Here is a 16,171-nt window from a genome sequence, read left to right as displayed (position 1 = left end):
AGAGTTCGAAAATACCTCCATTGCCTTCCTGTCCAGCCCCCTGCCATGTAAAAATACACAATCAAAGCACCCTCAAAAGATGACCATCCATCCACTTAAAAACCTTCAGAGAAGGAGACTCCGCCGGATGCCCAGGAAGCATATTTTTCTTTTGAACAGCTTTTACTATCAGGATGTTTTTCCCAATGTTTAGATATAATCTCTCTCTCATTTTTGTCATTTGAATCCACTGCTCCAAGTCTTGGTCTCCAGAGCAGCAGAACAAAATATACATTGTACTAGAACATCAGTCTCAGAACTGTCATCCAACTGATGCTAGCAACAATCATGGTACCATGAGGCAACAGCCAAATGCAGTTATCCATTTGTATCCATAGGGGAGTGGTTCCATGACTCCACATGTATACTGAAATCCATGAATGATCAAGTCGTATCATGTAAAATGATATATACTGGAGAAGGATGTGAAGTTGGAAAGACACAATGTGGAAGACTGAGGATTTGTGAAATGGCAGGAGGTATAGCTATGCATTATGCTTGGATTCTTACTATTTCTCAGATCCTCAGTCTCCTTACACAATTCGCAACACGAGTAGTATAGTATATGTACTGTCTTTATGACGCTGGAGAAAGACATGCAATTGGAGAGAGACCGAGCGTCTGTGAAATGATGGGAATCCAAGTATATTGTTCAGCCTGATAGAATTCCTGCCATTTCATAGACTGTCATTCTCTCTCCAGGCTTGTAAATATAATACATACTGTGTTAATTGTGTTATGTAATGGAAACATTGATAGAGTGCTATATTTTTGTTCCAAATGATGAGAAAACAGAATTACTGTATATACTCGAGTATAAACCTAGTTTTTCAGCCTTTTTTTAAGACTGAAAAAGCCCCCCCTCGACTTATACTCGGGTGAGGGTCCTGGTTGGCTTATATTTGGGTCAGCTTATACTCGAGAATATATGGTAAATTTATTATTTTTCTCTATTATTATTGGTATTACTACATGTATTATTTTTCTCTATTATTGTTGCTACTATTACATTTATTTTACTCTATTTTTATTATTAATAATACATTTATTATTTCACTCTGATCTTATTATTTTTATTATTGCATTTTTATTTTACTCTATTTATTGCTACTTGTATTATTTTCCCGTATTTATTATTATTATTACATGTATTATTTTACTCTATTATTATTAAAAGGATACATAAGCACATTTACATTGAAGAAGATGGGAAGAATGATTGGATCAGAGTTGGACAGTCTTATCTTAAATTTGAGCTTTTTGTAAATATTCAAAAACATTTAATCTACTGATGCCTCAATTAATGTGATTTTATTGGTATCTATTTTTATTTCTGAAATTTACCACCCTCGGCTCATAGTGGAGTCAATGTTTTCCCAGTTTTTTGTGGTAAAATTAGGTGCCTCGGCTTATATTCGGGTCGGCTTATACTCGAGTATATATGGTAATCTGGCCTGTCCCTGCCCAATTGGAACAATTGGAAGATATAGTAAGATACTGTAGAGGGCATTAGGGGAGAAAGAGAGATTGCAGTCCTACAGGTGGATTGTTTTTGTCAAGAAAGTCATGGCTGCCCTGTGTTTACAAGATCAGAGCCGGGCCATTGATGACTAGGAATAATTTTGGAAAGTTCTTGTTTCTAGGGTTACCATAAGTTGAAGACAACTTGAGAGCAAATACCAACAACAACACTTCTCCTGTTTCCAGGAAACCCTCCCTGCTCTTGGTTCATTTACCCTTTTATAAGACTAATGTTGAATGAGTGGGAGGGTAGAATTTCCCGTCTCTTTGTTTGTGTGTCAGCAAACAGAGACCTTTATATTCATGCAGGCGTTTGGCAACTCAACTCACTCAGGAATAGGCTTTTAACTGGATGAAGACTGTATTTTCTTTTGTTGGCATGTTTCTAAATTGTGTTTTAAATGCCGTGTGCTTTACCCAGTTGCTTTTTAATTATGTTAGTGCTGTTTTATTCTAAGAAATTCTGGATCCCATTTGTTGTAGATAAACCAAATCAATGCAAACAAAGAAAACACTAACTGTGAAGGCATACCCCCCCCCCCCAACTATTCCAATTTGGCAAAGGAAGTATCAGTTAATCATCTGACATCCCACTTTTTTCCAACTGTTTTAAAAATATATGTTTCCCTCTTTTTTTCTGCCACATTCCTGTTTTATCATTTTCTGCAAACTGAGTTGAAAGTACAATATTAGTTGGCATTCTGTTAATTCAAAAGGGTGAAAGAACAAACATGCCTTTCCCAATAGGCTCTGGCAAAAGCAAAACACTGCAGCCTCTCCTAATAATAATATTTATTTACAGTATTTATTTACAGTATTTATATTCCTCCCTTCTCACCCCAAAGGGGACTCAGGGTGGATCACATTATATACATATAGGGCAAACATTCAATGCCTATATACACATAGAACCGAGACAGAGACAGACGCAGAGGCAATTTAACCTTCTCCTGAGGAGATGTTCGATTCTGGCCACGGGGAGCAGCTGCTTCATCATCCACTGTGGCATCTTGATGGATACTTCCTCATTCCAAACAGTAGCTGGACAATTTCTTATGGTGTCGTAAATTAGTTAAATTTGTCTCCCCACAAAGCGGTACCTAAATTCCTACTTGATAAATGCAACTATCTTTCGGTTGCTTAGATCAACAATGAGCAGAGGCTATTTTTATTTTAATAATAATAATCCTTATTTATAGCCCACCCTATCTCCTCAAGGGGACTCTGGGTGGCTCACAACAATATAAAACACAATGGCAAACATTCAATACCAGTGAAATGTAAAACAAATCCAAAAACAGCTTAAATAAATATGGCATAATACATTTAATGCATTTAACATATTAAATCAATTAAAAACTCTTAAAATCCAACTAAAATAATTGGGTTAAGATGGTATACAGCAGATTAACAGAGATAGGTGTTCAACAACAAGGCAGGCTGTCCATACGCTGAAGTGCATAATGTGTTTTTAAAAGCTTTTTAAAGGAGAGGAGAGAGGGGGATATTTTTAATTCTGTAGGGAAGGAGTTCCAGAGCCAGGGAGCGATCACAGAGAAGGCCCTCTCACTCGTTCCCACCGGACGCACTAGAGATGAATGTGCGACCGAGAGAAGGGTCTCCTCCACAGACCGCAGCACTCGAGCTGGTTTGTACACTGAGATGCGGTTATTCAAGTACTTAGCTGGTTATTAGATTTATAGATAATAACCAGCACTTTATAGGTAATAACCAGCACTAATAACTAGTATTTAGCCTGGATGCCGACCAGCAGCCAGTGGAGCTGCTGTAACATAGGAGTTGTACGCTCCCTGTACGACACTCCAGTTAGTAATCTGGCTGCAAGTCTCTGTACCAGTTGAAGCTTCTGATCTATCTTCAAAGGCAGCCCCACATAGAGAGCAGAGGATGTGACTAGGACATGGACTACCATGGCCAAGTCTGCCATCTCAAGCTACGGGTGCAGTTGGCACACAAATTTTAACTGTGCGGAAGTGCTCTTGACCACTGCAATGACTCCAGGACCCCCAGACTGCAGACCTGTGCCTTAAGGGGAATGTGACCCCATCCAACACAGGCTGTGATCTCAGCTTGTGTGTTCTTCATAATTTTTGCTATCTTGGTTTCACCACCTCCTCTTCCCTATTATTACTATATCATTAGGAGCCTCCGGTGGCTTAGGGGATAAAAGCCTTGTGACTTGAAGGTTGGGTTGCTGACCTGAAGGCTGCCAGGTTCGAATCCCACCCGGAGAGAGCGTGGATGAGCTCCCTCTATCAGCTCCAGCTCCATGCAGGGACATGAGAGAAGCCGCCCACAAGGATGGTAAAACATCAAAACATCCCGGCGTCCCCTAGGCAACGTCCTTGCAGATGGCCAATTCTCTCACTCAAGAAGCAACTCCAGTTGCTCCTGACACAAAAAAACTATATTATTATTATTATTAGTAGTAGTAGTAGTAGTAGTAGTAGTAGTAGTAGTAGTATCATCATCATCATCCCTCCTTACCCTGATAATGGGATTCAAGGCAGCTAACAACATATTTAAAACAAGTAAAAACAATACAAGAGTCAAATTAAAAGCACTCAATTATCTGAGTGGAGAGAAAGAGGGGCAAAGGCAAACCGCTGCAGCCTCCCTTCACTTATATGTTCTTCCTCATTAATAAGTTTTTTCATCTGTACCACATACTGTGAAGGTTCTTCCAGCTCAGATCCTTCCTCCTACCTTGTTTTCTTACTGCCCTTGGATTTTCCTGTTTTAGTTCAGGAGCAAAGGGAACAGCATGGCAAGGATTCTGTGCACTTAAGCATCCGCTGCAAACCGTGATGCTGTAAGTGATCCAAAGGTCTTTGTAAGAACCAGATGACGTTGGGAGCCATCTGTTCTGCCTTCCATCCCCAGGAAGGAGAGCATTTGCATTCAATGAGCCATGTCACAATTAGCAGGAGTAAGCAGAGTTTATTAAAGATTGAGCAACCCCAATTTTCCAAACTGCCGAAGGGAAGAAAAAAAAAAACTTCACTTTTTTTGAGCATTGTATTCTAAATCACACAGGCAGGTGGAACCATGCATAATCCATAAGGCCATTCTACGGTCCAAAGATATTGTGAGAAGAGAGAGAAAAAAGAGAATGGAAATGGATCACACTGACAAAGTTAAGTGCTGCGTTGTGCAGTTTATAGCCCATCAGGGCAACTAACAGGACGGCATTGACTTCCCCTCTGTTTGGTTTCTGGAGAATTATAGCAGGATCGATGCCGCCTGTAAACATGTCCACATGTTACTTAAGCTTGCCAATTCTTGATTTAGAAGAGTGCTGTTCTCTCAGCAGGTGGGTCCAAACACAAACTAACAGGTAAAAGGATTGAGCCAAAAAGGAGTGCAAGTTGTAAATCCTACAAGTGTGCCTAAATAAAAAGCTCAGAAGGCTCGTCCACACATAGCAACACTCCATACTGGTCTGAGGACCCTGCAACCAAATCCCAATGGGTTCCAAGCACCCTTTGTATTTGTATAGCAATGCATAAATAAAACGGAAAACATGTTATCGGTGCCCCTTCTGTAGGCAACAGACTTGAAAGAAATAGGATGCTCTCTGAACCAATGAGAGTTATTTGGTGAGGCACCGGCACTATACTCCATGATAGTCTTCTCTATCAATCTTTATTTATTACGATCCATGACCAGCACAAAGTGGGGCAGAAACGCCCTGGGATGGAGAAACGCAGTTCCCTATTAAGCAGTTATAAAAGAACAGATTAGAAAACAGTTTGAAATTACAATTTAATGTAGCAGGTATGGAACCAAGGGGAGGGGTCTGATAGGAGGGGTCAAAGCACTAGGGAGAGGCACTAAAGGGGACAGAAGGGGTGCATTACAAGTCTAGTGGCATTTCAGCTGTAACTAGTTGCTCTAGCTACATTCCCGTCGGGGTGTTGCCTTGCGGGGTCGATCACCCTCCGTCTAATTTTAATTGCTGCAGCACAAAACTTAGCAACACTGTAAGTTATTGTAGTGCTAGAGTCCGAGAGCAGCAGTGTGGAGTAATATTTTTCACTACGCCCTGGATATTTTATTATTATTATTTTATTGTATGACACAGCAAACAAGATAGACATGCTGGATTTCGTATCACAAAATCACAAGTCGAACACTTCCCAAGTGTCTAGGACTGTGTGATGTATTTTCGGATGATGCGTGCAGATCCCAGCAGGGTGGCCTTTTGCAGTTGGCAGATTGTGATTTTGTCAATGTCTGTTGTTTCCAAATGCCGACTGATCTTTTGGCACGGCACCCAGTGTGCCCATCACCACCGGGACCACCTGCACTGGTTTCTGCCAGAGTCTTTGCAGTTCAATCTTGAGGTCCTGATAGCGGCTGAGTTTTTCCTGTTGTTTTTCGTCAATAATAATAATAACAATAATAATTATTATTATTATTATTATTATTATTATTATTAGGATAAGGTTTTCCCCTGACGTTAAGTCCAGTCGTGTCTGACTCTGGGGGTTGGAGCTCATCTCCATTTCTAAGCCGAAGAGCCAGGGTTGTCTGTAGACACCTCCAAGGTCATGTGGCTGGCATGACTGCATGGAGCGCCGTTACCTTCCTGCCGGAGCGGTACCTATTGATCTACTCACATTGGCATGTTATTGAAGTGCTAGATTGGCAGGAGCTGGGGCTAACAGCGGGTGCTCATTCTGCTCCCGGGATTTGAACCTGGCACCTTTTGGTCCACAAGTTCAGCAGCTCAGTGCTTTAACACACTTTGCCACCAGGGGCCTAATAATAATAATAATAATAATAACTTTATTTTTATATCCCGCCACCATCTCCCCAAGGGGACTCGGAGTGGCTTACATAGGGCAAGGCCCGACAACACAATAAAAATAAAAATACATTAAAAGCAATTCACAATATAAAAATAGAATTAAAACAGCAATATTGTAACAATAAATAATAATATCAACCGACAACCAGACACAGTTTCTGTCATCTTCATGGGTGGGTAGACTAAAAGTAGCCACAGTGTAATGAGATTAGTTCTAAGGTCTCTGTAGAATGTGCATTGAAGGAGCATGTGCTCAGTTCTTTCTATGTGTCCGGACTCACAGGGGCATAATCTCTCTTTGAAGGGGGTCTTCCAGTACCTCCCCTCCAATACAGCCGATGAGAGGGCATGGCATCTTTCCAGAGTAAAAGCCCTTCGGTGTTTAGGCACCTCTAGGTCTGTTAGATAAGCCATGGAGGTGGTGAGGTATCTATTAGCTTCACTAATGATAAAGGCTACATCCAATTGGCGCTCTATGACCAGGATTCGTTGCTTGATGAGATCCTTGGCTTGGTCCCATCCCATGCTTAGTCATTGTTCTTGGGAGAAACCTAGTGTAGTGATATTTCCTGCCACTGTTTTAGTCCATGTGGACTAGAAGTCATCCCTCATAGTTATGGGGGTATGAATCTAGAGAATAAGATACAGAGCAATAGATTCAAATTTCAGGAAAACATTATGAAGATCTTCCTGATGGTAAGAGCTGCTTGACCATGTTGCTTGCGAGTCTGGCGGAATCTCTTTCCCTTGAAGTTTTTAAGCAGAGATTGGATGCGGTTGTTGTATTTTTTTCCTGGCTGTATGGCCATGTTCCAGAAGTATTCACTCCTGACATTTCACCAACCTCCAAGGATGCCTGCCATAGATGTGGGCCGAACGTCGGGAGAGAATACTTCTGGAACATGGCCATACAGCCCAGAAAACACACAACAACCCTGTGATCCTGGCCATGAAAGCCTTCGACAACATAGAGGGGTTTTTTTTTCATGTCAGGAGCAACTGGAGTTGCTTCTGGAGTGAGAGAACTGGCCGTCTGCAAGGATGTTGCCCAGGGGACGCCCGGATGTTTTGATGTTTTACCATCCTTGTGGGAGGCTTCTCTCATGTCCCCGGATGGAGCTGGAGCTGATAGAGGGAGCTCATCCGCGCTCTCCCCAGGTGGGATTCGAACCTGGCAGCCTTCAGGTCAGCAACCCAACATTCAAGTCACAAGGCTTTTATCCCCTAGGCCACTGGAGGCTCTTAACATAAAGGTTGGATGGCCATATGTCAGGAAGGCTTTGGTTGGGTGTTCTTGTATGGCAGAGGGAGGTTGTATTGGATGGCCCTTGTAATCTCTTCCAACTCTATGATGTCATAGATTGAGCCATAACAGTTAAAGTGGTGTCTAACTGCATCAATTCTACAGCAGTGATGCACCCAGAGAAATGATAAAGTGAGACGAGCTTTCAATTCCCCGTGGCCAAACTCTTCTAGTCTTTGGAAAGCGGCGTTTTGTCTTCTCTAACAAGGTATTCCTCTCACTCGGAGGTCCCTGCAGGTTTGCATTAAAGAGGCTCAATAGTAATTCCATGTCTCCATCTGTGTGGCAGACAGCGACTTGGCTGCGGTCCGAGATCCGAGCGCTGTCACTGAGAAGAAACTAATACCCTCCCCAGTGCCTTATTGCTCTTTCTTCACACCATTTACCACGTGGCGTACATGGAAGGGCATGAGTCCTGCCCCTAAGTAGGTAGTAGTGCTCCAAGAAGAGATTGACACTTCATCATATCCCCTTGGTTCCTTTCTCTTCTTTCTTCGAGGGGGGGGGGGGGGAGACAATTCAGGGTGGTAGGTATTCAGTGGGCCAACCATTCCTACGGCATCAATTAAACAGCAATAATAAATTTTAAAAATATGTTCACACATGCACACCCCACATCCCAAGCCAGCTGTTTGCTACAATAAGGCTCTGGTTTATTTTTTACAATAAAAGTGTAATGAAAGTTAAATTAACAGCGTAAAATATGTAACGGCCAGGCCATAAACGCCGCATGCTAATCGTTGTCTTTCCAGCCCCCCTTTCCTCTCTCCCCAATCTCTCTTTCCCTCTCGTTCGCTTTTTCTCCTGAGGTTTCAATAATTTGCTTGCGATCATATAAACAGTGACGCCGTTATGAATTTAGTGTGCATCCTGCTGGCAGCGGTACAATAAGTGAATTGTGCCGCATTTGCAGATGATTAAAAACAGGATCAGCGTTTTTTCAAATTACCTCCAAAGGGGGATGAAATAATCGTGGTGCAGCCCTGACTGTCAACTCCTCTGTTGTTGTTGTTGGGGATTTTTTTAATGGAAGGATAATAAAATAATGATGATAACAATGAAATGTAGGCTGTGAATGTCAAGCACAGACCGGCACTTGTTTTGACAGCCATCTTTTGACATTCTTAATTGCCGCCTCGCTTTAACAGTTGGCTCTGTGGTTTCCCATTGACTCTTTTGTTTGTTTGTTTGTTTGTTTTACAGCTTTGAGCACTAACAAACTTTTAGATATGTCTATAATTGACATAACTGTTTACACTATTGCAAACAATGGCAGGAAAAAGATAAACAACTGCTGAGGTCTTAGCCTCTATGCAAAAGTGTTAGGGTTGCCAGATCTCAAATTGTGGGCCTCTTCTCCAGTTCTCAGAGGAAGTGGGAGGAATCTCAGTGCAAGAGTGCTGACTTGAAAATTTTGTGCATATATGTGTGTGTGTGTGTGTGTGTGTTGTACCCCAAGGCAGCGCGAGCACTCGAAAACCAGGCAGGAACCAATATAACACACAAGCTGTTTATTGAAGCAGAGTAAATATATAGGTCTATGCACATTTAAGGTAGAAAGTCAAAGTAAGACTTTCTAATGCAATTCAGAAAGAGTTTATCAATGTCCAATTTGTAATCCACAAGTGAAGCTCGATAGCTTCTCTTAGATATCAAAGTTTGTCCATGAAACAATAGCGGAAAACAAAGCACTGCAAATCCGCTGGAAAAGTCCCATAGCGAAGTCAAAGAAGCATGGTAAACAAAGCGGAGTCAATCTCGATCCAGGAACAAGGAAGTCGCGGTAACAAGGCAAGGTCTACTCGGGAATAGCGGCTCAGCACGGCTCTCCTGAAACTGGAAACTCGGCTCAGATTCAGAAGACAAGGCAAGGAGCTGTAAACTGGAAACTCTTCCGAGGAAAGGCAAAGTTGACACCGCAATGAAAATACAGTGCAGAGTACTTTTAACAGAATCCCAAGTCTGTAAGAATTAGGGAGTACAGGGCCCATGAAAGTTCTCATGGGAAAACTAATCATTATCTAGTTTGAGAGCGAGTCTTTGACTTCTTCTCAGTCCTTGTTTTCTACTTCTATCTTGGGTAACAAAATCTCTCTGATTAAAACTTCCATTCTCCCCCAAGTCTGTATCATCTGGTGTGGTTAACGCTGGAGAGAATTCAGAATGTTTGCCAATTAGAGTATCCGGCACCTTCAAGGCCATGGGGCCTGAATTCTGAACAGGAATGTCTTCGAATTCCGCCTCCTCATCTGTTTCTGACTCCAACTCTTGATGTAACCTGGGCCATGATGGCTGAGCCACAACAGTGTGTGTTAGCTCTCACTCAGCTTTGATGTTTTTTATTTGAATTGTATGTACTGTACAGCCCCCATATCTATGGGGATACATTCCCAGACTTTGCACAGATATGTGAAACTTCAGATAATCATGATCCCATTGCTTTTAATAGGACAAACTATGGAAGTACCAAGAAAAGAGTGTAGCTTATACAGCGGAACATACATGAGCAACTGAAACTGTAGATAAGTGGAACCACGTATATCAGTTATGTGGATACAGGGTAATTTTTTCCTCTATTGTGGTTGATAATTCACATACCCTGCTTGATGTCATTATTGTAGTCTCCTCTTGATAACCATGATTTACACCCAGGTTTTGACTCTGGAGTAGTCCTGACTTAGCAGTCCTAGAAAGGGTTTGTCAAATCCCCTAGCTTGCATGCCGTTCCAATCCACACAAGTGAAATAAGGGACGGTTTCTGTCCCTTTAATGGTTGTGGAGAAGAGAGGATTTGAGGAAGTGTTGCTCACTGTACAAGCAATGCCAGCTGAAATCCCTCCTTCTACACAACCATAAAGGGGTTAGAAGCCCTGCCCCTTATATTCCCTGACAGCCCAGAGCAATAGAATAAGGAGAAGATAATAATAATAAGAATAAAACTTTATTTCTAGATCACCCTCTCTCCCCAGAGGGACTCAGTCTTTATTTTAAATGTAAAGTATCCTCAAATAAACTATTAGAAAACCAATTTAAATAATGCCAACCGCAGCAGATGTGCAAGTAGGATAAAATCAATTAGAGCTTGAAGATGTTAATAAAAAGTCCTGTTTGATCAAGTATCAGAATAACACATTGTCACCTATTGGATTTCCAGAGGGAGGGTATTGCTTAAGTTACATTACCCGACTCCTCCAGTGTAAGAAATGTGTAATATTTTATGGAAACCTCAAAAGAAAGGAGAAATGAAAGAGGTAACAAAAGATAAACCCAGTCTCTCTCTTTTTTGGAGATCTTTCATTGGAGGTCGAATTGACATCTTTCAGGGTTGTTGTGTATTCTTCCAAGAGTGTAAACTAGATGGTGCTTTTAACTCTAAGATTCAGTTATTCCTGTGATCAAATGCAGTTGATTTGATTTGATTTGACTAAGAGGGGCAATGGGTTCAAATTGAAGGGGAAAAATCCACCTAAACTTCTTGATGACAAGAGCTGGTCAGCTGTGGAATATGCTGCATTCAGTGATGTCTCCTCCTCTTGAGGTTTTTAAGCAGAGGCTGGATGGCCATCTGTCAGGAGTGCTTTGATTGTGTTTTCCTGCATGGCAGAAGGTTGAACTGGATGACCCTTGTTGTCTCTTCCAACTCTATGATTCTATGACTTGTGGCAGAGATGCAAATTTTTGAAACCAAATAGTTGAAGTAATAGAAGGAAGAGGAAATGGCCCCATGTTACTAGGACTGTCCCACACATACTATCACTTTCTGTGATCACTTGTTTCATCATTAATCCGCTGTGTCGTTTTGGAAGGTTGGGACCTTTTGTTCAGACTTTCCATCCTTACGTCTCTTTGTATTTCTACCTGCTAGGTGCCCTGTTCCTGGCTGTGTTGGGCTCGGACACATCAGTGGTAAATATGCCTCCCATCGCAGTGCCTCGGGGTGCCCCCTCGCAGCCCGGAGACAGAAAGAAGGGTCTCTCAATGGCTCCTCCTTTTCGTGGAAGTCGCTCAAGAATGAGGGCCCAACCTGTCCAACCCCAGGTTGTGATGGCTCAGGTCATGCAAATGGAAGTTTCCTCACCCACAGAAGGTAAGCATTGTGCATACAGTCTTATGCAAAACACAGCAGTGAGATTGCTGTTGAAAGCCTTCTTGACAGTCTAACAAACTTATCAGATTCTATATTTCTTCCTGATTATACTGTACCTATGGCACATCTGGAAAAGTTGCTTTTTCATATTGCAAATGCTAGCCATTGCACTATTGACACAGTTTTCCTATTTTCTGGCAGTTACTCAGCCACAAGAAGGGCTGTTGCAACTTCCTGTTGGTATGGGGAAAATATTTCAGACCATTAAGTAATAGATAGGCTCAGCTGGTATGGGGATACCAAGTCACCTTGTCTGTCTCCTGAGAAATCTGTATAAAGACCAAGTAGCTACAGTAAGAACAGATCACGGAACAACAGACTGGATCAAGATTGGGAAAGGAGTGCGGCAGGGCTGCATACTTTCACCCTCCCTATTCAACTTGTACGGAGAATACATCATGCGATGTGCGGGGCTTGAGGAATCCAAGGTCGGAGTTAAAGTTGCTGGAAAAAACATTAACAACCTTAGCTATGCAGATGATACCACTCTGATGGCTGAAAGCGAGGAGGAGCTGAGGAGCCTTATCACCAAGGTGAAAGAAGAAAGTGCAAAAGCTGGGTTGCAGTTAAACATCAAGAAAACCAAGATCATGGCAACTACACCTATTGATAACTGGCAAATAGAAGGAGAAAACGTGGAGGCAGGGACAGACTTTATATTTCTAGGTGCAAAGATCACTGCAGATGCAGACTGCAGCCAGGAAATCAGAAGACGTTTACTTCTTGGGAGGAGAGCAATGGCCAACCTTGACAAAATATTGAAGAGCAGAGACATCACACTGGCAACGAAGGTCCGCATAGTCAAAGCAAAGGTATTCCCCGTAGTAACCTATGGATGTGAGAGCTGGACCATAAGGAAGGCTGAGCGAAGGAGGATAGACGCTTTTGAACTCTGGTGCTGGAGGAAAATCCTGAGAGTGCCTTGGACCACAAGAAGATCCAACCAGTCCATCCTCCAGGAAATAATGCCCAATGGCTGCTCACTGGAGGGAAGGATATTAGAGGCAAAGCTGAAGTATTTTGGCCACATCATGAGGAGACAGGAAAACTTGGAAAAGATCACGATGCTGGCGAAAATGGAAGGAAAAAGGAAGAGAGGCCGACCAAGGGCAAGATGGATGGACAGTATCCTTGAAGTGACTGGGTTGACCTTGAAGGAACTGGGGGCGGTGACGGCCGACAGGGAACTCTGGCGTGGACTGGTTCATGAGGTCACGAAGAGTCAGAGACGACTAAATGACTGAGTAGCAGCAGCAGGATAGGGAAAAGAAACAAGTGTATGATCACAGATGGAGTACAGCTCCTTTTGCATCCCACAGGAGGAAGATCTGAATTGCCTTTCCCTTCCTTTTTCTCTCTACTAGTAAGAATGAACAGCAGTTGTTCCCGCCAGCATCTGGAGTAAAGTTTTTGGGATGCAATATAAATGCAAGAGAAAAGCTCTCTTCCTGCACATCTGAAAAGGGATATATGCATGAATGTCACTAACAGGGTGTTAGCAATACCTCCTTGTTTGACAATTCACTTCTTCTCACTGTGTAGGAAGCAGTAAATAGAACACATGATCTCAAATTCCACAGTGTGAAAATAGAATAAAATAATTATATTGTACATTGCACAACAAAATTAAATGCTTTCTCCAGCACTCATCACAATAACAACATACCTATCCCTCCAGACTCCAACCACCACCGCACAGCCCCCAATGCCATTTCATTTCTAAGGAAACCAATTACAGAGCTGGATTTGAAGAAAAATTAGAATCACAGAATTGTTCAAGGGCCATAAAATTCAACACATTGCTCACAGCAGGATTCTCAACTAAAGAATCCCCAGCAAGGAGCTGTCCAGCCTCTATAGTACAACCCCTTTACCCACAGATTCAATATCCACAGCTTCACTTATCCCCACCCTTCAAAAATATGTGCTTGTTTAGGTTCTCCAGTGCTATTCAGTAGTATGTTTCCAATGCAAGTATAAGTCAACATATACGGCTTCATTGCACTGCTAAGCAAACCACTCAGAGAAAAGAGGATTTGGAAATCTGGAGAGGACCCAAGAGGTACAAGATACAAGATTCCAGCAAAGCCCCTGGCTGCTACCTCTGAGTTGCTCTGGCATAGGAATCCAGCAAGATTATGGCCCGAATCCCTTCTAAATCGCCTAAACTAAGCTCCTTCTTATTATGGATGTTTTAATGATATGGAGAGTGAGTTAATTAGCTGCTTCCTTCAAAAGTGTAAACACAGCTGGTGTGACTCCAAGGACAGAGAAAGATCATTGGCTTCTAATTTCTGGATGCTGAAAATTCACTCTGTTTTCCAATTTAGGCAAAATGTTCTAAGAGCCACATTCAGTCTCAGCATTATAGGAACTGGTGAGAGGGCAATATCTGTGTTTGCTCTTAATCAAATCATGGATGGTGAAGATTGAGAAGATTTTCTGGTTGTCACAGACAATACATGATGGTTTGCCCTTGTATCCCATAGAGTGTGTTGTGGACCATTTGCTTTGGCCAATGTAGTTTATATTCCTAGTCTCTGGAAACATGCAAATACAGAGCCTGATTGTACAGAATACTGCCAGCATATACAACGAGTATAGGGTAAAGGTAAAGGTTTAAGACCAGTCATGTCCAACTCTGGAGGTTGGTGTTCATCTCCATTTCTAAGCCAAAGAGCCAGCATTGTCTGTAGACACCTCCAAAGCCATGTGGCCAGCATGATTGTATGGAGTGCATACAACCATCTTATTTGGAATGTATTGTGCTAGGGACCAAATGTGCATCAACACTTCATGGATATGTTGGTATTGTTGTGTGCCTTCAAATCATGCCCAACTTGTGAACCTAAAGTTAATCTATGCTGGAGTTATAAGAAAATGCTTGATATATTTGCCTTTTTTAGATCACCAGTTGGAAATAACTTGAAGGCAAACAATAATAACAACAACAAGCAAAGTTATAAAGGAAATGGAAAAATAATAAATACAAGTGCTCTAATGTCAATGATTTTCAGTTCTCTCTCTCTGGAATGCTAGAAACGTAAAGGAAGAATGTTTCATTTTGGAGGACAGAATTCATATAGGGAGGGCAAGGTTCATAATTTCCTCGCCCCCACTAGCTACACTATTGGGAGGTTGGACAAGTTATCTGAACAGTAGAACAGGCTATCTTCCCATATAGCAATTTTCAGGATTCAGATCACTTCAGGTTTATGGGACATAAAATATGCACTTTGATTAAAATCTGCATTTTATAGCTGAATCTTTTATGGGGCAACCTGCAAGGGAATTTCTTTCTTTCAGATGAGTGTCATTTCTGTTTTTGAACTATTCAAACACAAGCTTGTCTGAATGATGGCAAATTCCTGATGGATGTATAAAAAAAATACTGCTTAGAGAATCCAGTGAAAAAGCTGCCTCAGGGAAACGATTTTACAATGATCATAAAATAGATGTTATCTTTTTGTCATTTTCTCCCTCTTAGAAAGAATTGAGGAAACAATAATAAAAAAAACAGAAATTAGAGAAATAGTGGCTTTTTATTCTTCTTCTGGAAAAGGAAAACACACTTTTCACTTGGTTTTCAAAACTTATGCAAACATTCAAGTCAAAAAAAGTGGGACAACTTTCAAGAACATTTCTTTTTCAAGATTTGCTGGTTTCAGTTTCTGGATCAGAACACATTGCTGCAGCAATGCAGGACTCCTTCCAGAAAAGTACATTAACACATACAGACAAAAAACACATAATAGAAAAACATAATTCACCTCCAATCCAATCTATATTCTTCTTTCATATGACCACTGCTACTTGGAAATAATCATTAATCCACTCTTGTTCTATCAAAGATCCTGTAAAGAACGTTGCAAGATCGCATCGAATTCAACATCTCCTGATATCAGGATCAGAACTAAAGTCCTGTGGACTTAAACAGCAATTCAGTCTCAGCTACACAATAATGACATTGAGGCCAAGTCTACATATGTTTTTTTTAAGTACTCATTCCAAAATTGATGCTAGGAGTCTTTATGATGCATGACAACTTCCATCAAGATTGCAATTTTTCACCTTGGAGATGCTCCAGAGTTTGCATCATAGTCAATCCAGGGCCAGTGTAGACAGAACCTGAGAAATTAAAGAGGGCAAGTGAGTGAGGCCAATGAGGACAAAGTCAATGCATGGACTGACTTTTTTTTTCAAGCAATGTTGAATCTCATATTGCAAGGAATGGCTGTACATAGTTACTAAAAAAAAGTGGCATGTAATTTTGGTTCAGGTTTTATTTTTTGGTTCAAATGGATTCCTGACCAAATCCTATTCTGTT

General features: G+C 41.5%; 1 protein-coding gene across 10 annotated transcripts in view; it reads left to right on the top strand.

Moving 5' to 3' along the window:
* Positions 1-16,171, top strand: part of myt1 (myelin transcription factor 1) — a 168,210-nt gene that overhangs the window by 141,699 nt on the left and 10,340 nt on the right. For all 10 annotated transcript variants that reach the window (XM_062979065.1, XM_062979061.1, XM_008110205.3 and 7 more), the window contains one exon: positions 11,563-11,784. In XM_062979065.1, coding sequence (XP_062835135.1) covers positions 11,563-11,784 — 222 coding nt within the window. The remainder of the gene's footprint in view (positions 1-11,562; positions 11,785-16,171) is intronic.

This window comes from Anolis carolinensis, chromosome 4 (assembly GCF_035594765.1).
Source record: "Anolis carolinensis isolate JA03-04 chromosome 4, rAnoCar3.1.pri, whole genome shotgun sequence".
NCBI classification, from domain to species: Eukaryota; Metazoa; Chordata; class Lepidosauria; order Squamata; family Dactyloidae; genus Anolis; species Anolis carolinensis.
Note: the sequence above shows the minus strand (reverse complement) of the source record. Positions and strands in the feature narration are given on the sequence as shown.